The 24559-nt window shown below is 45.4% G+C and overlaps 1 protein-coding gene across 1 annotated transcript in view; it reads right to left on the reverse strand.

The window, feature by feature from the left end:
* The window catches only part of Iqca1 (IQ motif containing with AAA domain 1), a 114880-nt gene that overhangs the window by 56480 nt on the left and 33841 nt on the right, over window positions 1-24559 (reverse strand). The window contains exons 7-8 of the mRNA XM_021644002.2: window positions 10744-10828; window positions 5115-5249 (exon numbers count right to left, since the gene is read on the reverse strand). Of these exons, the coding sequence (XP_021499677.1) occupies window positions 5115-5249; window positions 10744-10828 (220 nt within the window). The remainder of the gene's footprint in view (window positions 1-5114; window positions 5250-10743; window positions 10829-24559) is intronic.

Consider the following 24559-nt stretch of genomic DNA (forward strand, 5'->3'; position numbering starts at 1 on the left):
GCACACAGCTCGCTCAGGCTCAGCATCGAGCTGGGAAGGCTAAGGCCGGGTGGGTGAGAAGTGAGAACCTGGGTCTTGGTTGCATACACACACACACACACACACATCTTCAGAGGAGATGGATGAAGGAGCTAACTCATGGATCTGAGTTCTTAGCCACTTCCATGCCAGGCCAGGGAGGCCATCCTTCTTGTCTCTTGCATTTTGCATGCCACTTCTTCCTCCCATCTCATGTTGTCACTGATGACTTTAATAAGCTTGGTTTGGGTGCCCAGTGAGCCCGGTGCTCCCAGTGAGGGTGTGAGCCTACACAAGCCCTATCCTTGCATTTCTTCAGATCTGTTCAGTCAGGGCCTGCTTAGTGTACTCACTGTCTGCCGATGCCAGAGAGCAGGATCTGGCTCCCGAAGGCATTCACAGTACCCTCTGGATCTTCCTGCTGCCTCGCAGCAAAGCCACACACCCCATTAATTCCACAAATGACACCACCACACACAGCACTGTGCAAAACACAAAACTCCAAGGACAAGGGTCACCCTCATTGTTCTTAACAGAAGGAACTTTTCATTGTTCTCTGAACGTGTGCTCACTGTCCTTGAATGCTAAGGAGTTACGGGTTTTACAGTTGAAAAGGTGCAGCAAGTCACTTCTGATTCTTACCTTGTTGTTGGTTGGTGTGACTAAACTTCATTTGCCCCGCCCCACCCTCACTTCATACCCTGACTGTGTGAATGCTTAGGTCTCTCCTCGAATAGCTGAGGGACAGAAGGCAACATTCTCTTATCTTCTCATAGACCGACACAGTTGGGCAGTGAAATACAGTCCTCCTAGTGCTGGGTTTCGTCTTTGTCATAGGCCATTTCTGCCTCTCACCGGTCTTATCTGAAGGTATATGTGATGGCTGTTAATCTTTGTTGCCAACTTAATGACATTTAGAGTCACCACGGAGACAAACCTTTGGATGGGACTATGAGACAGAAGAGGCCGAGCAGGAGGGCCACACTCTGGGTGTGGATAGTGCCATGGCCGGGGCCTAATTGTTCAATACAGAGCTCCTCCTTGTGCCAAGAGACTAGAGAGAAGATTGTGGCTAGTCATGGTGGGTGACACCATCAACCAAGAGCTCTCAGAGCTGGTGGTGTAGTGTCCGGGCACAAAGAGCTGCCCAGTGGCACTCTGGTCATGTTCTGGTCCAGTCAGAGCACTCACAACAATTCACAATGCTGTACAGTGTGGTTTCTGCAAAGTGGGGGGAATTGTAGGCTGGGCCCCTTCCTTGTTTTCCTCCCTGAAGGTAGCATGAGAACCATGAGAGCCACAGCCAGACAAACGACATTACTTGCTGCTGACAGCATGTTTGCAGAAGTGATCGCGCATTGGCAGAAAATGTCCTGGCTTCAGGGTTCCCTCACAGAAGTATCCTATCCCAGAGGTAACCCCTCATGAAGCTGTCTATAATGAAGAATCCGCTCGTTGAGGTATCCCCCGTGAAGGGGTCCCCCATAGAGGTCTCTTCCATGGAGGTAGCCACTAATTTAGATATCCCCCATGGATGTATGGGAGCAGGAATGCACTGCTTGAAATCTTAAACAGTTTAGACGACAAACTAAAAATCCATTGAAAAGTAATTTTTAAACTAGGAAATGGTGAGATTCCATTATATATTCTATACTCTGTTCTGTGAGAGCGTCTCTATGGATCTTCCAGCCACAGCTTGCCATTTCCCGACTAAATCCTCCGTGTCAGGCCGTTCACACTGCAAGGGGCTTTGAATTTGGTGGAGTCCAACTTGTTGCATTTACAAGGGGCTCTACTCTTCCTCCTCCCCAACACACACCATTTTCTTCTGTATGTGTAGTAGTCATGTCTATGTATAGAACACGTGTGTGTGTGTGTGTGTGTGTTTGTGTGTGTGTGTGTGTGTAGGGGATGCGTGTGCGTGCACGTGAGGCCTGAGGTTGACGTGTAATCATCCTGGATTACCTCTCAATCCAACTTAGAGCTCACTGATATCATGTCTCACCAACCAGCTTGCTCTGGGTTCCCCTGTGTCTCCTTTTGAAGCTGGACTGACAGGTATTCTGCTAAGCCCAGCTGGCACTTATGTGGGTCCTGGGGATCTGAACTCTGGTTCTCACACTTCTGTGGTAAGTGCTTGATGAGAGAGCATCTCCTTAGTCCTAAACTCAACTTTAAAAGTTATTTATTTATTTTTTTATTTATGAGTGTTTTGTCTGTCTGTCTGTATGCATGTATGTATGTGTACCGTGTGTGTATGGTGCCTATGAAGGTCAAAAGAGGGCGACTCCCTAGAACTGAAGCTACAGATGGTTGTGACACTATGATTGCTGGGAATTGAAACTGGGTCCTTTGGAAAAGCAGCTCATGCTTACACATTGAGCCATTACTCCAGCCCCTGGATTCTACTCCCCCCTCCCTCCCAGACAGGGTTTCTCTGTAGTCCTAGCTATCTTGGAACTCTCTCTGTAGACAATGCTGACCTTGAACTCACAGAGATCTACCTGCCTCTGCCTCCCAGCTGCTGGGATTACAGGCATGAACCACCATTACCCGGTGTCACCTGTGTTTTAAGACAGGGTCTCTCATTGCCCCGGGACTCACCAAATGGCCAGGCTTGAGCACCAGGGACCCCAGAGAAGCACCCGCTTCCGCTTTTCACAATGGGAGCACAAGTTTATGCTGCATAAAATAGTGAGGTGAATAATGTTTTCTAAAATTCTTATATGAAAATTTAAATTTAGAAGCTCAGATGTGGATTTGTTTTGGGTTTTGTTTTCTCTTCCATTAGCTCCAAAAGGAAGACCAAATTTCCTGTGTGGTTCTTGTTTCTTGTCTAAAAGCTCAATGTGGTGTCTTGAGATGGATCCAGGGACAGAAGAAAAATGTTCCTATTTTCAACATTTCATGATTTTGCTGAGATTCTGATGAAGGGATCAAATGACCTACAGGTGTTTTATTTTAGAACACTCTCCTTTTTTATTTGAAATTTTCCATCACTTGAGAATTTCATACATGTATATAATGTATTTTGAGCAAATCTATCCCACATGTTCTCCCCATCCATGTCTTTTTTGTTTTTTGGGTTTTTTTTTTTTTTCCCCAAATCCACTGGGTCTGCTTATATGTGCATGGGCCACATCCTTAAAGAAAATGGAATCTCCCTTGATGGTCTGCAGCCATCTTGTGGCAATAATTCCTCAGCTAGAGGAATGGCTTTACAAGCTCCTCCCTAGTCCACGCTGGCATTTTGGCTGGCTTGGTCCTGTGCAGGCCTTCTGCCTGCAGTCACGGCCATTGGGAGATCATGTGTGCAACAGCCCTGTCTTCTCTGGTAAATACTGTTTCACTGCAGACATCTGTTTCCTCTGCCTGTTATTATCTTCCTGCCCCACGATCCATGGTGTTCTTATGTGAAAACACAGAGATCCAAGGAAAGTTCCACCCTTCCCTCATCCACTGGCCCAGCAGTGATGGGGTCGTCAAATGCTAGCCAAAAGTCCAGCTGTTCAGATCAGTACTCTGTGCCTGTGCGGTTTTTTTCTTCTCAGTGATGACTCTTTCTGACAATCTCATGGACCTACAGGATGTTCAGCTCTCCGCGTGTGTGATGTTTCAGGAAGAGCATGACTTTTACTAATAGTAGTTAGTGAAAAAGGTAATCGATCATTATTGATATGAAGTCTCTCCAGGTTTCTGAGTGACAACTTCCAACGACTTTGTGAGGGTCAAGGCGGGCAAGCCAGTGCCCATACAAGTATAGTGGAACTCTTCCCCCATCCCTACCTGGCCTTCTAACCAGGATGGATGATGTGCTTGAGGATGAGGACTTGGAGTACTGACCTGAGATAGCATCAAACGCAAACAACCCACCTCCACTCCCAATCGCGCCCTGCATGGGACGTGTGTCAAGGCGCCAACTCTGTGTCCTGTGGGTAACAAGCAATTACCTCCAAAGAGGCAGCAAGATATGTTTGATGGTCAGCTTTAATTGTCAATTGGACACACTCTAGCATCACCTGGGTAGAGAGTCTCAATAGGACATTGTCCAGATGAGGTTGGCCTGTGGGCTTATCTATGGGGATTGTCTGGATGACATTAATTGATGTGGGAGGACCAGCCCACGGTGTGCTGCAGCATTCTTTAGACAGGGCTCCTGAGCTGTAAAAAGTGAAGGAATGAAGCTGAACACAAGCAAGCAGGCAAGCAAGATGTACGCATTCATTTCTCTCTGCTCTTGCCTAGGTGTGAGCAGCTGCCCCAAGCTTCTGCTGCCGTGACAGCCGGCTGTGATGGACTGTAGCTGGGGTTGTGAGCCACAACAAACCCTTTCTCACCTAAGCTGCTCTTTTCTTTCCTCCAGGGTATCTCATTATAGCAACAGAAACGAAACTAAGACAGCATGTAATTAAAACAAAACAGGAGCTGGCAAAATAAGGCAGGGCTAATATATTTTACCCAGCTATCTCCTGGGCTAAATGCTAGTTGCTTACACTTTATTGGTGGTTTCTGAAAGTGCTGTTAAGGCACCATCAGTGTCAGTGTTTTAGTTTAGTTAGTTTGTTTGTTTGTTATTGCTTAGTTATTTTATTTTATTTTTTTTGAGACAGGGTTTCTCTGTGTAACAGCTCTGGCTACCCTAAACTCACTTTGTAGATCAGGCTGGTCTCGACCTCACAGGAATGAGCCTGCCTCTGCCTCCCTAGTGCTGGAACTAAAGGCATGCCCCACTGCACTGGCTAAGTTCAGTTTTATGCTGAATTCAAATGAGCACATTTGGGCTAACAAAGACAGGGGTATTTTCACTTCACAGTGGCTTCTTGATTTGACAAACAGCTTGTCTTGAAGAAAGACAAGTGGGGTGACTTATTTTGGGGGAAATAATTATGTAAATTATATAAACTGACAGTTGTCCTAATAGGTACTTATGAAATGAAGACGAGGTTGTGACTGAACGCTGGTCAACATAAAACAAAATGAAGTCTGAAGCTGCCGATGGTGACCTTAGCAGCTTTCAAGGTTACTCCTTGACCTGAGAACTGAGCAAAGCCAGAGTGAAGCAAAAGAGAATTCTAAAAAAGTTACACACTCTTTACCTTCGATTTTTCTTTTTGGAAGCCTCTCTTCTCATCAATTTTGCGTCTTTGGACCCTAGTCTCCCTTTCTTCTTTTTTCTTTTTCTTTTTGAGTTTCTCTTCCTCCTCTTGGTTAGCTAGGATATCTTCGACAACCTATGGAAAAAGACCAAAACAATCATAGCACCTCAAACACACTGATAAGGAGGATCGGTTCCCCATCCTGTCTGGCTCTGTCCCTGCTCTGCTCTCCTGCTGGAAGGCACCCGAGAGACTGGATGGAGGTCAGACACCTCTCTCCATATCTCCATACTTTTTAGGGGTTGCATTGGCCCTAGAAGAGGCCACGCTTCCTTCAGCCGGCCAGTCACGGCAGGGCATGCCAACCCTCCAGTAATCCAAGCTCAGGACTGCTCTGTTTTCTCCTGGGACCCATGCGTGTGTGAGAGACACATGTGTCCTTGCACACAGAAGCTGGAGCTTTCCAAGCCCTTGCTCACCTTGGTAGGCTCCTAGTAAATAACCCTTTAATACCTAGCCAGGCTGGGTGTCCTCAGTTATCTGTTTTCTCTCCAAAGCATAGAGCGGTCACCCTCACACTCTCCTCTTTAAGGCTCCAACAAATAATAATATACTGTCAGGATTTGTTTTTTTATCAGTTACATCTCTAGACCAATGTTTGGCAGAGCTGGGGGCTTGTGACACGGATCACTCCTACCCAGGAGAGCCCCCGCCCCTGCCCTCATGGCCTATATTGTTCATATATTCTGTATGTAGGACACATCTGCAGGAGATGATCCCTTGCCTATTCCAGTCTGTGTCTTTGCCCTTTGTCCTGTCTGAGAGTGCGCAGTAGCTTTAATAATGGCGGCATAACGACCATTCTTGTATGTTTCTACCGTTAGTGGAACTGTTTCTCATGAACTTAATTAGGCATGACATTGGGTTTCAAACGAAGATGGAAATACATTGTTAGGCTAAAGGGTAGATATATTTTAATTTTATTGATTTCATTTTTATTGAGAATTTCATGCATGCATATTAATGTGTTTTGATCAAGTCCACCTCCTATTCTCTCTCTCTCCAATTTCTCTCCTATCCTCCTACCACTATTCCCTCCAAGCTTTATGTGTTTTCTTTTAAAAACAAACAAACAGACATCAGACAGACAGACTGACGCTGTCTTCACTTAGTGTTTCCTGTGTGTGCATGGGAGGGTATAGGACCATCTGCTGGAGCATGGGCAGCCTTCTCGGGGCCACATTACTGAAGAAAACTGACTCTCCCTTCAGCAGCAGCCATCAAGTGCATGTTGCTCTTTAGCTAGAGATGTGATTTCCTGAGCCCCTTCTCTGCCCAGGGTGGGATTTTGAGCTTGTTCAGGTCTTATATCTGCACTCATAAGTGCTCTGATTTGCTGTGGTGTCCAACAAATAATATTTCTTTGTGGACATGCAGTTCCTACTGCTCTTATAATCTTTCTATCCCTCTTCCTCAATTAAGCAGATTATTACTCTGTCCATTTAGCAGAATAATAGTAGTAGGTTTTCCCTATGCCCTAGGATCCATCCAGCCATTGGATTAGGGCGCAATTAACAGTACCAGGCACAGGCTCTGTCTCACGGAACAGACTTTCGATCTAATCAGGAAGTATTTGGCTACTTCCAGAACATTCATGGCTCTTGCAGCAGAGGGCATATTTTGCCAGGTGGTCAGTACAGTGGTTCATGGGGTTCACAGCTCGGCGATTGCTGACTACTTCTCTCTCTCTCAGTATTGTAAACGGAACCTTCTGGTACTATGAACATGGGGCAGTAAGTATGAAGCTCCCAAGTTAGTACCAGCTTGATTTCTCCATATCCTGTGACTCAAGTGTGTATTATCTGCAGGGTAACCAAGAGCATTAGAAATGACTTACAGTGTTTGAGGGTGTTTTTGGAACCATACTTGACCAACAACTCAAAAGAGGATTTTTTTTTTTTTTTTAGTATCAAGAAGAGACACTGACTTTGGAGTCTCCATATCCATGTGATGAATTCATGTTTTTTTTTTTTTTTTGGGGGGGGGATCAATTCCCACGATGTGGTGCATTCACACATACCTTAAACTCAAAATGTTGTTGCATTCTGAAATAAGTGCTGTTTTTATTGCTGTGGTTTACCTCTTAAGTGTGCTGATAGTTTTAGTGTCAGTATTCCACCCTCCCCCACTCTAGCAGTCCTGGGAATTGAACTTGAGGCTTGGTGCATGCCCTTGCATCTGTTCACACATGGCCCAGTCAGGAAGCTAAGGCCCTGCCTCCATCTCTAGACAGGCAGGTCCAAACTGCAGACACAGTCCGTGGTGGAATGTAGCCTGTAATCACTGGTCTTTTCTCACTTTCCATCATCTGTCATTTAACGCTAAGCTTCCCTGTGGTCCCCTTTGCTTTATCGGAATGTATTAACCAGATGCCCTCAGGGTTGTTTTTAGTTTGACTAGAGTCAGCTCCTCCCTTTCATGTTTCTTGTGAACAACTGAGACATTCCACCAACATTCTTAATCCTGTAATCACTGCCCTCTAAACTGCAATGAAGCATGTTTGGCTGCTCGCCCTCCTCTGACTTTCAAGACCCTGCATGTTCCTGAAGATTTATCTGCAGGGCAAGACCTAAACAGAAAGAGAGGAAGAAAGAAAGAAAAGAAAGAAAGAAAGAAAGAAAGAAAGAAAGAAAGAAGGAAGGAAGGAAGGAAGGAAGGAAGGAAGGAGAGAGAAAGAGAGAGAGAAAGAAAGAAAGAGAAAGAAAGAAAGAAAGAAAGAAAGAAAGAAAGAAAGAACGAACAACACCGAGTTAACGTGATGATTCCTCAGGACGGGGTTACAGTATTGGGGAGCGGGGCAGAGTGTGGTCTACAGGGAGGAGAAAATTGTTGGTCTCTGATGGCATGAGTGTGTCGGGTTAGAGAGGAACCCTGCGCCTCAGCACACAGACCAGAGGACCCACAGTGGGGAGTCTGGCTTCGGGCTGAGGTGAGGTCTCTGACCCTGACCGTATGAGTGGGTTCTCCAGTGCACATGCACCGGCACTTAGCTCCTCATATGACACGAGGTGCCAGGGTGGGAGCTGGAGAGATGGCTCAGCAGTTAAGAGCTCTGGTTGATTTTGTAGAGGTTCAGTGGCCAGCACCCACATGGTGGCTCACAATTACCAGTAACTCCAGTTCCAGAAGATCCAATGCCCTCTTTGAACCACCACATATACCAGACACACATGTGGACTTACATACGTGCATGCAAAATATTCATATACATAAATTAACCTTAAGAAACAAAACAACAATAACCTCTTTGCCCCCCACAAAACCCTGGAGGGCTGGGGATGTCGTCCAGCTGGAAGAGTGCTTGTCTAGCATGCATGAAGTCCTGGCCCTGGGTTCTACCTTGAGCACCACATACAGGCATGTGGTACATGCCTTTATGTAGAGCACTTAGGGAGTAGAGTCGGGAGGATCTGAATTTCAAGGTTGCCCTTGATACATAATGAGGCTAGCCTAGGCTACAGAGACTATTTTCACACACACACACACACACACACACACACACACACACACACACACACACTTTGGTGTTCTTCATCCATGCTACAAATAAGGCAGTCATGACCACGTTTTACAGTCACCTGTGGCAGTGGTCATGAGGTGTGGTAGTCTGGTCAGATCCACACAGCCCCATCACTCACATACCATCGTGGCTGCCTTCTGGCTATCATGGTGGTGCTTTACAGAGGTGGCAGAGAGTATGCATGCCCCATCTAAGGGCCTTATAATTAGGTCCCATATGAAAGAGCCTGCCATTTCTAACTTCAACTGCCTTGTTATTTTCTTTAGTATAAATTCTTCAGACGGTGTCTCTCAGGCGAAGAATGGCCACATTCTGGATGTCAGCTCGGTCTGTGCCTCTTTAAAAAATGCCATGCTAATGAATTCACCTGGCCATAGTGTTTGAGAGTTACACTCTCCTACATGTACACCAGGCTGGTTTTCTAACTAAATTAAAGTTTAGTTAGAAATAAATAGCTGTGTGGATAAAGAGACACAGCAAAACTGTTTTATACTGAAAGTTTTTTGCGAGTAATTAAAACTTTTTTTCTTTAAAATAAAAGTTCTGTTTATTTGTTGTCTTTTCAACTGAGATGTTCAGATAATTTACTATTTTCTAAGGGCTCTAAATATGAACAAACTGCTCATCAGAGATGCTGCAAGCATTTCCCTTAGTTTTTCATGACTCTAACTTCACTCATGGTGCTATTTTTACGGCCTGATTTTTATGTTGTCAGTTACGGCAGTCAGTTTTCTTTATGATTTTTGCCTACTGTAATGTTTCCAAAGTTATCCCCCACCCTTTTGATTATTAAAGATTCTAGAAATTCCTTCTGTCAACTTGTGGTCTAATAGTTTTTACATGTAGGTATTTAATGCAAAAGGAATTTATCTTGTAAGATAGGGGTGGCTAAGGAAATACTGAATTATACCCCAAAGCCTGGTTATCCCTTTACCTGCTGGTCCATTCTCCCTACTTTGAAAGGACCCATCAGGATGACTGACTTCTAATTTGTGTCGGAATTGGCTTCTGAACATTTTATTCTAAAGTCAGCCTCTGTGGTTAGAATTTAAGAACAACAATTTATTAGCTGTGAGTTTGCCCAAGCTGCTTGATCTTCACAGGATTAATTTGCATGTACTTTGCAGAGCAGCTGGCACAGAACATTTTCTCAGCGAGCGAGTGTGCCACTCTTGATGCTCTCTTCTGCCTATTCTTTCTGTAATTCTGTGTTATCGCCACCATTACAAATTCTTTTATTAAAAACCTTCTCAGAGATTTCCATGTATTCTTCCATAAAAATATGTTTGTCTGTATAAAAATTTGTTTTTGGTCAAAACTTATCAAGGATGGTGGCTAATGGACAAAGTATACTTGTATTTTATTGAGTCTTCAGGGAAATGATCCATCAATTTCTTTTGTAATAAAGGCTTTCCTTGCCTTCCCAGTAAAGTTGTTCCCATGTAATTCTGGACAACTGTGTGTCTGTCAATGTGATCTCATGTTGAGATTACAGCATCTTCTAGGAAGTTAACCCATAATGTGAAATAATAAAATATCACTTAAAGCATCTAGAACTCTGTTTTAAGATCTTACTGCATTTTCTAGAGTTGCCAAGGAAATACTAACTAATGTATCTGACAGAAGTCACCTTGGAGCTAGAGAGAGCAGCTTGAGATGTGAGGAGACAGGAGAAAGCAGCCTGAGGGGGACCTGAGAGCGCATGCTGGAGATCTGAAAGAAGGGGGAGTAAACTGCTAGAATTGGGGGCCTGGTGACGGGGAGGAAGGAAGGGGGAGAAGCTCCAGGACCCAGAACTCAGACTGCTTAGAAGTGACAAGAAAAATGGCTTTATATGTCATCACAGCTTTTTTCAAAGACTAGACAGGAGAAAGAATGAATTGATTATGAAACTAAAGAAAATGTGAAGTGATATTCACCCTGAAACCTGTCATGTAAGTAATCCTAGGGAAACAATGGCGATGCAACACACTGTTAATTCATTCACATTCAAGTGTAAGGAAATGTGACGTGCTTTAACCACTTTTTATTTCTCACACATTTCTTTACCTGTTCTGGGGTCTTGTTGGTAAAAATGACAGCTGAGCCCCCTTCTTCCTCATTGGGGTATTCTGGAAATGTACCTGTTAGGTTCCTGCAGGAAGAAAGAATGTGAGATGAGTCTTTTGGTAGTGCTCACCTTGCCAGCCCGTCTAAGTTTGTATCAGTAAGTGGTGGCTCTTCAGGGTGAGGCTCCCTGTACCCACGGCGGGGCAGGGTCTCTGAGCAACAGAGGAAACAGGCCTGAGGTTTCCTGCCTGGGGGACATGTTAGTCTGAGGTGGACATCTCTCTCTCAGACAGATTCTATTTTTCTTCCTGTGTCTTTTTTCCCTTTTAATATCAAGATGCTTTGTGGTTTAGTTTCAGCAAAGACAGAAGCACAAATCCTTCCTTCCTGTTTAAAACACAGGGTAAACACAGGACTTTGAAACTGAACAGAAGGGTGGAGTTGTACAAATGGCACATCCACCAAGTGCCTGAACATTCACATATGCTTTAGGTTTTAGGAAGTTTGGGGCCTCGTGTTTGATGGGTTCAGCAAGTATTTCTTCTGTAGCCACATAATTTCTCCACAGAGAAATCAGGCTGTGGAATTTAGTGTGAGGAATTACCGAAGGGAGATGTGGTCATTATTCATAAGAGAAATAGAGTTTGACATAAGTGTTGCACTTATTCCATGGGTAAGAAAAATAGACTAGCTGCTGAATTAGTGTCTTTCCTTACCAAAAGTAGAGAGCCCAAGGCCTGGAGGAGGTGTCCATGCTTAACTGCTTCTCAAACTCTTGTCTCAAGAGTTTGTCTTTTCACGCTTAACAATTTTCAAAGACCTCTAAAGGTTTCTGCTTATGTAAGCTACACCATTAAAACTCAGAAAATTCTAAAATATGTATTTTTCAGTTTACTTAGAAATAATGAATCCATTATTAGAGGAAGAAAGTAACCATCAATCTTTCTAGCTGTGAATACTTTGAACTATAATAATCAGAGCTTAGCAAGACATGACCATGGCTACAATATTGGACAAGTGTCATGGAGTAATCTACCATATTCTGATTGGATTTAAGTCCCACTTCACAAGTTGGAAACTCATACCTGGCACCATTTTTTAGGCCACAGACCTACAGTAGACGGGTCATAGGTCTTAAGGAAGAATTTACTACTATTACTCTTCTAAATGGAAACAGTGTTAAGCCAACTCCTAAGAACTCATTGATATAACTCATAGATTAGAACGTGTCTCAACTATCATCAGAGAAGCTTCTATTGGAGTAGATTTTGATGGTGCTGGCTAGTTTTCTGACAAGTTGAGACAAGTTTGAGTCATCAGAGAAGTGGAAACACTCATTGAGAAAAGGCCTCCACAAGATCAGGCTGCAGGCAGACCTGTAGGGCATTTTCTTAATTAGCTATTGATTAAGAAGTACCTAGCCTGGGTTGTATATGAAAATGCCAAGCAAGCAAGTAAGCAGCACCCCTCCATGGCCTCTGCATCAGCTCCTGCCTCCAGGTTCTGGTTCTATTTGAGTTCCTGTCCTGACTTCCTTCAGTGATATACTATGGTAGGAAGCGTAAGCCAAATAAACCCTTTTCCCCAACTTGCTTTTGCTTGTAGTGTTTCATCACAGGAAATAGTAACTTTAACTAGGACAATGATGAGCCTAGAGACCCATAACTGGTCAAAGCAAAGAGAGTAAGAGACTGCAGATTTCTCAGCCCTAAATTGGTCATTTAAATCATACTGTTTCCTCCCAAGGTTCAGGAATCACTGTGAAAGCAGGGACAAAAGAGTAAGGCCCAGATGCAGTAGATAACTGCAAGGAAAGAGTGTCTTCTGGAAGGCCACACATCCACAAATACGTGGGCAGCACAAGTGGCCTTGAGGAGTAGAAGGAAACAAAGAGAAAAAGTCAGGTGGGTAGGAAAAGGGTTATGGACCTAGTAAGAGTTGGGGAGGAGGTGGATATGATCAAAACACATTGTACAAATCCTCAAAGAACTAAAACTTAAAAGTAAAAGCAAATAAACAAACAAAACCCAACCAATCATATGTTGCTACATATAGATAATTGCATAAACAATAAATACAGTTTCTATGGAAGCCTGTTAGAGTCTGCTTTAAGGAAAGCTTGCTGATGCTCCGCTCCGCTTCCATGCTCCAGTGTGCTGCAATGTGCTGTGCTCATTGACAGCTCGGGAAGGAAAGCCGGCCTCACATGCACCTGTGAGTGTGACGGAGTGCGCTGACAGTCATCCAGACAGCTTCGGTCATCCTGCTTCCCAGCGGCAGATGCCATGTGGCCAGCTGCCTCAGTTACCACCCTCAGGCCGTCCCTGCCCTCTTAGACTGTGCCCTCAGACTGTGAGTCAAGACAGACCCTTTCTGCCATGAGTTGCTTTTGCCTGGTCTTTTATCGCCATAGGGAAAGCAGCAAGAACAGTTGCTAACCCCTGTGGGCAGTTGCAGTCACCGATGCCAGCGACCGCACTGGCCAAGACCGGGAAGGCTGAGCCCTGGGAGCACTCCATCTCAGGGTGACCGCCCCCAGCTTCACTTCTCCAGCCTGGCACATGATAGCTGTATCTGGACTGGAGGTTGTGACAGTCTTCCTGCCCTGCCCACTCACAGGCCTTCTGCAGCCTCCTTTGCAGGTGACACCATCAGATGACTCTTTCCCTATATTGTCAACCTGTTTTTTTTCTCGGGCTCATAACAAATTTAGTGTCCCCCTCCCATGTGATTTCTCATTGTATGTATTTATATGTGTCTGTATGAGTATATGCTGTATGTGGGTCCTTGAAAGCCAGAGGTGTTAGACCCCCTGTAGCTGGAGTAACAGGAGGTTGGTGCTGGGATTTCTGGGAACTGAACTCAGGTCTTTTGGAAGAGCAATACAAACTCTTTTATTTATTTGTTTGTTTGTTTTGAGACAGGGTTTTTCTGTGTAGTCTTGACTGTCCTGGACTCACTTTATAGACCAGGCTGGCCTCAAACTCATAGAGATCCACCTGCCTCTGCCTCCCTGAGAGCTAGGTTTACAAGCATGTGCCACTCTGCCCACCTGAGCAATACATTCTGTTAACCTAAACTGCTGAGCCATCTCTTCAGCCTCGTGACGTACATGAAAAAAAAAAAAAACAAGTTTACATAATCCCATTTTGCATGTTACCTCTTAATTTTGCAATGTATCAACTTCCATAGTAAGAGTTAATATTTAATATTCCATAGTATTTTTGTAAAATAATACTAAATGTGTTTATCTTGATTGTACTTTACTTCTTGTAATTTAGGTTCTGTGTGTGCCTCTGAGCATTCTCATATCCCATGGATATGAGAGCTGCAGGGCAGAGGCACTGATAATCCTTTAAGAGGGAACTGAGAATGTTATTTATGTTCCCATGGTAATTTTGGCATAAACAGCTGGGGCTTGGCAGCTGTGACTGCAGGTGATGCCCTCCTGGAGCCTCCCAGAAGGAACTGAAGACCCCAAATTATAGTGTCAGGACCCCAAATTATACAGTGTCAGGACCCCAAATTATACAGTGTCAGCACCAAGGCACTTTTGATTAACAGTGGAAAACAAAGTGTCTGTCTCAGGGAATCCTGTTCCTCTGGTTCCCATCCCCCATGGCACACTCTCTCCACAGTCCTGGATTCTATGGATAGTGGAAGCTGCCTTCTTACCTGGACACATGAATCTGTAGTTATACCACCCACAGAACCAGGAAGCCATAGGCCAGTACCTGGACTACTCATCTGTGCTTCAGATTAAAGCACTGAATGTGGGGACCATTTGATGGGCACTTGCTCTTTACAAACTCCCACGGCCAGGTACCCCATCCATCACCGAATGCCACCTTCCTGTCACCTTCAGGCACACTTCTGTCCCTAAGGGACTAGCTTTGCTCTTCCTGCTCTGGCCTTCTCAGGAGCCAGTCAGTCTTCCTGGGGTTCTTTCCCCTTTCTTCCACCCTTCCTTCACTTCCCCTCCCCCACCTCTCAGCTGCAGCACTGTGAATCCTGCAGCCCCTCCTCTGGCATGCTCACTTTCCTTAGCGCTCACCCCGAGAACTCGAGAACTCGAGAACTCGGCTGAGAGAACTGTCCACATCCACCGCCCCACTGAGATAGTTCTCACAGGTGTGGGGTGTTGACCCCCACCCCCACCCCAGAGAGGCTTACACTAAAGTCCTAACCTCACGATATGGAGATGCTTGCAGCTGTGCTTGGTTAAGATAGGGCTCCACCTAGCATTCCCCAGAAAGAACCAACCTGCTGACACTCTGGGCTTCGGGCCCAGAACCCAGAAGATGCATTCCTGCTGCTCAGCCACCCAGACTTAGGACGTAACTGTGGCATCCAGGGCCTAGCATTGTAGTATACGGCTTATGGCCTAGCATGGGTTTGCTGTCTTCTAACGGACCTTTTATCATCGCGCTGTGTCTCAGGGTTTTTATTGCTGTGATTAAACACCATGCTCTTAAGCAACTCGGGGAAGAAAGGGTTTATTTTAGCTTATAGTTCCAAACCACAGTCCATCGCTGAGGTGAGGGAGGGCAGGAACTTATGCAGGACAGGAACCTAGAGGCAGGAGCAGATTTGGAGGCTGGGGAGGGGTGCTGCCTACTTGCTTACTACTCTTAGTTGGCTTGGCCTGATTACCGAGGATCAGAAGCCAGAAATGGCACCACCCACAGTGATTTGGGACCTTCCATATCAATCATCAATCAAGAAAATGCACCACAGTCTTGCCCACTGGCTAATTGGATGGGATAATTTTCTAAATTGAAGTTCCCTCCTCCCAAATGACTCTAGCTTCTGTCAGGTTGACATAAAACCCACCAGCAGCTGCTGTTTTGCAGCTGGAGGATCCAGCTCTATTTCTGGAAGGGTCCTTGCCTCAGTTTCCATGCAATGTACCCCGTGGTCTCCTTTTCTCTTGCGGAGTACTTTCTCTGTTCCACAGAAACAGCTAGTCACATACAGGACAGGCCTAGTCTCTGTCCCCTTCTTGATGGGGACACTCTGTGGGTTCTCTTTTTCCTCACACACATCTGCAAGCCAGTCCTCTCTGCCAGCTCCTTTCCCACCCCTTACCTGTGAGCCTGAAGGCCCAGGGCTCAATCTTAGGGCTCCTCATTCTGTCTGTCCACCCTCCCACCCTGTCGTCTCACCAGCTTTCACAATCTGACTTGCCATCCCTGTGCTCAGCTCTTTTATGTTGACTCCAGTTTTCACCTCTCCCTGGCTCTCACCCATCCCTGGCACTGATCTCCTACATCCAGCTGTCCACCAAAACACCAAGAAGCACAGCAGTTCAGAAACGAAATGTCTGCCGCTCCAGCCTTCTTGCCACTCTGCATCCAAACTTTTCCTCCTCCTATTGCAGGGAATAGACACTCTTATTTATTTATTTAGTCAGTCACTCCGGGGAGTGCTCCAGGGAGCACTGCCTCGAGTCAGTCTCAGCTGTCTCTTTCCCATTGGTTCCACCTTCCAGTATGTCTTGGGGGTGGCTGGTAAGCATCACTGCATTAGGCCCAGGACATGCCACCAAGTGCTTGCATTATAGCATGAGCTGGTGTCTTAGTGTTCTGGGCCCTTAGCCCAGGTGGCAGGCGAGTGACCCTTTTTAAAGCATGAGTCATGCTATGTCATTTATTTGCTCAAAGGTCACCAGTTCTTTCAGAACAAACCTTTTGCCCCTATCATTAGGCTAAGCCTTGCTCCAGCTCACTAGGAGCAAATGATACCAGGGCCCCTATTTTTCTTAAAGCTCAACTGGTTTGGGCCCCAAGTTACACGGTTTCTCCAGTGACCCTGGCCCCGTGTGATGTGCAAACAGGCTCCCTCACCCTGTCTCCTATACTGTTTCCTACATGTCTAGTTCTGGCCACCCTGGCTGCCTGCCCGGTCCTGTTCTCTTGATTGGAAAAAATGCACCAAACGGCGGATTTCTTCCTTCATTTTAAATCTGCCCAAATGTTAAAGCATCGACAGGTCCTGGGTAACTACACTGTATAACATAAACTGACCAAATATAATAATTTTTCTCTCGTTTTACAACCGAAGAACTGGTAGAGGCACATATCTGTGGAACGAAGAAGGGGGAACATCAAATTGTTTGGGGGATGCTAACCTGTGGTCTGGAGAATAGTTTAATAAAAGCAAGAATCTTTTCTATTTAAAATAAACTTTGAGGCATAATTTTCTGCATAGTTCCAAGACGTTCAATATGCTAAGATTGTACATAATTATTAAAATTATAGCTTTCTTTCAACTATGATTCCAAAGCCTTGATTATCTTTAAACTTGCACTGTCTTGCTGACATACAGCATGCTAGAATGCCAGTGCAAAATTCTGCCTCCTCCCCACCTCCCCGCCCATTTCCATTCACCCTCAAATTGCTGCAACAGGCACAGTCAGCGAAGGCTCTTCAAGTGAGCCTGAAAACCACCAGGTGGTACAATCATTGCAGAAAGCTTTGTGGGAAATAGCCAAAGTCCTGTGTGTGAGATCTACCAGCTCACCCTTGTCTATACAACAAAGCATGGGTGTGGAGGGGGGGAGAGGAAGGGAGGGGAAAAACGAGGAGAGAGGCAGCTGTCAGGGAACAGAAAGCTTGAAAATAGATGCTGTCATGGTAAAGCATAAGTCAATACTTAGTCACCTACAAGCAAACACAGGTATTTCATAGGGATGGTGTTTTCTAAAGCAAACTTCAACTTTGAGGGGTATTTATTAGTTGCATGTGTTCATATGTGTGCATGTGTGTACTCATGTATGTGGAGGCCAGAGGACAACCACAGGTGTTGTAACAGGATCTCCGACGGGCCTGGAACTCACTTAGTATGTTGGCTGGCCAGGGAGCCCCAGAGATCGCCTGTATCTTTCCCATTTGGCTTTGGTTCCTGAGCTTGCCAGGGGCAAACACTGTACTGAGTGAGCTATCTGCCCAGCCTATGATATTTAACTTTTATCAAGACAAATGTTAATTTCCAAAGAGAAAATCTTTATTTATTCTTTAGTGGGCTGCCTGAACTGGATTGGGAAAATGAAAACACGACCTTATAGAGACTGTTTGATATTTTTAGCAGGATGAATGTCACCTCTCCATCACTGAGTCCAAATCATGCCTAGAATATGAAAATCACAGCCCAGAAAGCACTGGAGCCAGCCAAGGGGCAGCCTGGAGCGTTATTCCTGCTGAAAGCCAGACTCCAGCTATCTAAGCTGTGGTGGCCTGAAGCTTCGTGGGGAAAGCTCTGGACAATAAGTAGCTTTTGACATTTCCTTTTCTTGTTCTAGCATCAGTCACAGGGCTTGACTGAATGCTTTGATGCCCAGCTTTTCCAGCCCCACTCCTCCATGTGACTGTGGCCTCAGGGCCTGGCTTTCAACCCCTGTCTTGGCTCTCTCAGCTATGGCAGTGTCTTGTCTCAGACAAGAACCCCTGGCCAGACACTATGGAGCCCAGTTCTGCTTCTCACTCCAGCTAGGCCAGCAGGCCTGTCCATGTCTCTCTTCCTACAGGGGATTTTATACCATGTATATTTGTGTAGCATTTGCCTGGCTTCTGGAAGACTTGGACAGTAAATGCTGTTACCCTGTCCTGTGCATTAAAGATCACTCCCCTGTGCCTCTCAGCTCCAAGGTAGAGGCTGGAGACTCTGAACTCCTGTGGGGATGCAGTAGCCAGCTTGTCCTGTCCTTCCCTGTCCAGACCAACGCAGCCTGCCTCAGCCACTTCAGGTTACAGCCTTTAGGCATCTCTGCTGACCATGATAGCCTATTCTACCACATCAGACGCTCTGCGCAAGAAACACTTTCCAAGATTTCAGCTCTCATGTTTTTAAGTGATGAGAACAGAGGTATGCTGTCCAACCACCACATTCTTCCTCCCAGGATGCTGGAAATGCACTGACCACCTGTTAGCTCCTGAAGTGATGATGTGGCTCTTAGCGGGACAGACCCGGCCATGGGCACCATCGCCATGGCCTTGCTTTTGCTTGAGAGCAAAGAGGAGATCCCCTGTGCCTATGTCCTCAGGGCCTGGAGACAAGTCTGCAGCAAGGCGGCTGAGCTCTTAAATCTGCTTCAGTATTGCTTTCTTTAACACAGCAAGTAGGAACAGTGTGTCAAATGAAATAAATCACAGAGCAAGACGTTTATAATCAAGTAGCTGTCGTACTTGGTTGGTCTCTTTCCTTTCTTAGAGTCTTATTACTAAACAGACCTCATAATTTTTGCAGTGCGTTTTTCCAATTTTATTTAAAAGTATTTATGCTTTTTTGGTGTCTCTTCCAGGACATTAAATTCTCTGTTTCTGTTACCAGTCATCTCTAACAATGTAGTTACTGTAACTGTATTTTTCTGTTCTGGATCCATTTTAAAAATGCATTTATCAGAAATTACTTTTTCTATCTATGTCTGTCAGCTCCAGGGCCCCCCTCTCAGTTCATTGATCCATGCATATGCTTTTTTATTAGCACTAAGCAGTTATCTTATTTTTCTTTATAATGTACTTTAGAATACATGGACATTTGTTCTTCCTCATTGTTTTTAGTTTCTTATTTTAATCCTAATGACTTTAATAATTATATTTCACATTCAACAAATAATCCTGTTGGGATTTTAATTGAAACTGTGTTATCCCTATAAATCTCCTGGGGCTGATTCATCGTCTTTTCATTTAGCCAGAAGCAGAGTCCATCTTTCTATCTATTTCAGTGGTTCTTTTGCTTCTTCTGACCATCATCGATGGCTCTCATTTTAGACAGCTCTGACACTTCCCTTGCATATACTGTCCATCAATACTTAACAGTATGTTTTCCCTTTTTCTGTAAGACATTTATTCTTGTTATCTCTCCATTGTACTGTCCTGGATATCAACACTCACTCAAATGGCACCAGTCATGGATAGGTAGGGACAAAGGCTGTCCTCATCGCCTGCGAAGCATGTCTCCATTGAGAATACAGCATCTGTGATTCATTCATTCATTCATCCTGCATCTGTTAGTTCACAATAGGTTCATTGAGTATGTGTGGTGTTCTAGACAATCTCTGTGGCCCTGAGAAAAATCAGCAGGGAGAAAAGATAATATTCTCCGTACAGCTAGCTTATATCTTGTCCTGCTTAAACTAATGCCATTACAGTTTATGCAGTTTAGATTTTCAGGTAAGAAATGGGCAGTTAACTTGTTCAAATGCTTTCTTTGCACAAGAGAAGTGATTGATCATCTGGCTTCACGGTTGGGAATAATTAATGTCCAACTTCCCTACCATGTAACTGTATTTGTAAGGACAAATACTAGCATTCTAACTGTGCCTCTCTTGGAAAGGCCAAAGTGCTTTTGAAGCAACTAAATGACTCACAGAAATTCTGAATGTACCAACAAGTAGGAAGTGAGCAATCAGAACCAAACAGGATGGCACAGACACCTCGGAAACCCATTCAGTCCTGCATAGTAAGAAATGACCACCTTGAGCCCAGCCCACTCCTGCCATCTTCGCCATTGCCTGTACAATGAAAAACAAAACACTAGGGACAATTCTGAGAGCACCATGGTGTGGGCAGGCTCTCCTGAGCTCGGGTTTCCGTGAAGGAGAGGAAACCACATAGTCTTTGCCAAAGGGGGGTGTGCTCCTGTGTGCCTGAGAGTCCAGGATGCATTCTCACAACTGTTCGGTAAACCACACTCGCCTCCAGGGCCTTCAGCGGGGCTGTTCCAGCTGTGCTTGTGAGTGTGTGAGTATGTCTGTGTGTGAGTCTGTGTGTGTGCATATGTGCACGTGTTAACATGGGTGTGTACACAAAGTGCATGTGTGTATGTGTGCGTGTATTGATTGTATGTGTGTGCATGTATATGAATATTGTTTATGCATGTGTATGTGTGTGTATTGGAGATTGAACCCAGAGCTGTGGCGGTGTGTACATTAGGACATACATCTCTATGACTGAACTCCATCCTCAACTGTAAAATGTTTTCTCTTTTGTTTGTTTTGTTTTGAGAGCAGGGCTTACTAAATTGCTCAGGTTGGCCTTGAACTCACTCTGTAGAGCAGACTGGTCTTGAATTTTGGATCCTCTGGTTTCAGCACTGACTCCCCTCCCCCCATCCTGCTCCTTAATAGCTGGGATCACAGGACTGTGCCACCAGCTCCCTCTCTGCTGTAGGACTTTAAAGGATGGCTAGAGCGCCAGGTGTGGTGGCACATTAATAATAGAGTACAGAGGAAGGAATGCCCGGGAAGCACACTGCCCATGGAGACAATAAACTGAGCTTAAAACAAACGTCCTACCGGATCACGGGACAGTTAGAAGGCTGGATATATATAAACAGGTTTGACTGGAAATGAGGAAAGCTATAGGTAGCTGTCACTGGCTATAGATGCAATGGGGACCACGTAGGAAACCCCCCTTGGAGTGGCCTGAGAGAGGGCTCAGCAGGGAACTCCCCCTACTGCAACTCCCAGCCGAGCCTGGCAGTGTGGGCTCAACCCCTGGAACCCAAGGGAAGACAGAAGGAGGGAACTTTCTCCACAAAGCTGTTCTCTGACTTCTGTCTTTGTGCACACACACAAATAACAACAGTAAATTAAGTTTAAAAAAGCTCCACTGGGACTGGGGCATTTCCATCTTTGTAAAACCTTAGGTTTGTTGTTTTAAAAATAGAACCTTGTGCCTGCTAAGCAATTTTGGTATTTCCTTTGACTTCTGGACACTCTGCAATTTACATGTGACAAATGACGGGGGCAATGTTAACCTCTTATAAAATTTATTCACTGACTAATGTTGTCTTTCTCCCCAAAAATATGATGGGCATTGAGTGCTGTTTTCCTGTTCTTTTATCTGGGCAAGCTGAAGGGAAACACTCGGCCTTGTATTTTTATGTTCACAAACGGGAGGTGTGACACCCTTGGTAAAGTTAGTGCCTATTAAAAATTTATGGATATTGTCAAAAATTTCTCATACAAATGTGCAAATGGGCAGTCTGGAGTTCACAGTGATTTAGAAAGCAGAACTTCTCAAATGATAAATTTCCCCCTGAGGCCCGGCACCAAGCTTCGACAGGCCTCACCGTCTCAGACACACAGGACAGAGATTTATCTGTGTTTCATCAAGTATGAAAAATATATGGATGGAGGGGTTTCCGGCCGATCCCCCCCAGTCATCCAGCCACCTCCATTAATGTCAGCGGTCCCATAAATTTCTCCTGAGTTCTAAAGTAAGCAGCTTGTGCCACTGCACAGAAGCCTCCAAAGGTGTCACTTGCTGCCTATAAATTCACAGGCGCTCAATAAAGGCAATGGGCTACACATGGGCTTGATTACATGGCCTCCTTGGGACACCAGTGGACCTGAGTGCAGAGGAGACTGAGACCAGCCTCTTGACCCCAGAGTGCTGGAGAGGACTGATCTAGTCACAGACACCTTGCCTATTAGTGGACGCTGTTAACTGCTACCAGTCAAGATCAAGGCTTCCTTCTTTGGCTCAAGAGTCTAACCTTGAACTCTGCTCATGTTTGAATGTGACAAGTTCCTCCCAACCCCGTACAAGCCATCCTGCCCTTCCCTTTACATTTTAATTAAAAGAAACAATACACTGGGGACAGCATGAGAGCCTATCCTGGTTTGCTCCTCCGTTGAGAAAGTGACAAGTAGGTCTTATTTTTTTTTTGCTTTCCTGTCTCAAATGACATGTGTGTAGGAGAACTAACACTCAGGGCAGAGCTGACCCTGTGAGGATGAAAGGTCTTCATTGTCATCCATTTCCTTTCAGACAACGGCTCCAAACCTAGCCAGCGTCTTCCATGTCCCTTCCTCATCAGAAGGAGCTTCATCTGTCCTGTCCTTTTCCAACGCTCTGCCTTTGTTTGATCAAGTGGCAAGTGAGCGCCTCTATATTTATAAAGCACGATGGTGTGTGGCTGTTTCTGCCCAAGCAGTGTTTACACAAAACCACAGGGTGCAGAAATGAAGCGCTTCCGTCTGTTCAGAACTGGAAGACCCTTTGTGCAAAAACCCGTTCTGTGTTCTGTCGTCTCAGTGCTCAGTTCCCTCAAGGCGGTGGCCCCATTGCCACGAATTTCCTGTCACACACACTGCAGGAGACATACGTGGATGTGAGGTCTCCCACATCTAAAGCTAAGACTGGCTCCCACTTCTTTGGGGACAGAAGGCATGCAAAGGGAGGTGGTAACTGCAGACAGCGGCCACCATGCTCCTGAGAGGCCACTATCATGGGGAAGACTGCTCTGTCCTTTCAGTCTGTGGGGTACACGGAGAGTTCAAAGGGCCCAAGGCTTTTGCCTGGACCTGCTTATGGGTCTAGACAAAGGGAACTAGCCTACTACGTCTCCTGAAGAGCCTAAAGTCTTTCACGGAGCTCTAGAACCTGGATCGGGGACCACGGGAACCCTTAGGTGCTGGGTGCTCTTAATTTAATTTGCCGTGATGAGCCATATCAAAGCATGGGATTTCACAGGGGCTTTGCACCCGCCCCAGACCTCAGTGAAGAGTGCCCATTCTCTGTGAATAACAGTGCTCCCACCTATCCCTTCTCACAGCCCCTGTTCAACCTCACGTATTTTCCAGGAGAGCAATGGCAGAGTGGAAGGCAATTCAGCTTCTCACTGAAGTAACCCATACGTGTGTTTGTATCTCCTCTGCTGACCGCAGCTACTTCCAAAATGCACAAAGAATTCACAATAATGAGCCCTGGACTCATCTCTCCATGTGTGACCATCCCCCTGCCTTCCTTAAATGTCTGTTTCATTTTGAATGTAACTCAGCATCCCTGCAGAAAATACAGAAAACATAAAGAAAGTAACAAATACAGCTTTGTCCCAGCCATCCAAAGGGTATCTGATAGGAGCAGGCTGGTGGGCTTCTTTTGACATCATTGAAAGTTCTCAGAAGGAAGCTCTGCCCTTCCTTTCCTGGGAGACCCACCCTGCATCTCCACAGCACCCACATTTCTAAAGGTCTCTCCCTGCATCTGCGTTCTCCATCTGCTAGCCACTAGGCAGACTTCTAGCCAAGTTGCCTAACTTTCACAAGTCGGCAGTGTCTCGTGTGAAATACATGGGGCAATCCATCGCCAACTTCCTCCTCCTCTTTTCTCCTCACCCTCTTCTTTCTCTCTTGGTGGCTCTCTCTTTTCCTTTTAACTACACTGCAGGAAGCAGCTGAGGGAAGAGGAAGAGTCAGGAATGAGTAAAGACCTGGGCTCCTAGGTAATACCTACTGAGCCCTATGGTGCTGTTGTGGTTTGAACATGGAATATTCTCCACAGGCTTATGTGTCTGAACACTCATCCCGCCTGTGGTTTAGAAGGGTTAGAACTTTTAAAAGGTGGTGCACCGTGAGAGAAAATAGTTGATGAGTGTGGGCCTTAGGTTTGGTAGCCTGGCCCTGCTTCCTGTCTGCTCTCCACATCCTGATGGCAAACTCCCTTACTCTCCCACTCCCAAGCCTTCCCTATCACGATTGACTATGCTGCTCCTTAAACTGAAAGTCAAAATAAGCCCTTCCTCCTTCAGGTCCATTCTTGCCAGCCGGCAAATTTCTGTTCCAGCGTGACCTTCTTGGGGCCAAAGCATGGAGAGTCTGCACTGACAAGTAGGTTCTAGAGTTCCCAGTGTATGATGGAAGGGAAAAGACAGCCCTGCACCCCAGGTCTCCCAGCCCTAAAAATACCAATGCTTAATGCATAGAACTATGCACTGAGATGTAGGGTAGGACAGACTTAACCTCATTTAAATTACACCTTAATTTTAAAAACACAAACAAAAAATATGGATATCCACCATCCTTTTGTAC

This window comes from Meriones unguiculatus, chromosome 15 (assembly GCF_030254825.1).
Source record: "Meriones unguiculatus strain TT.TT164.6M chromosome 15, Bangor_MerUng_6.1, whole genome shotgun sequence".
NCBI classification, from domain to species: domain Eukaryota; kingdom Metazoa; phylum Chordata; class Mammalia; order Rodentia; family Muridae; genus Meriones; species Meriones unguiculatus.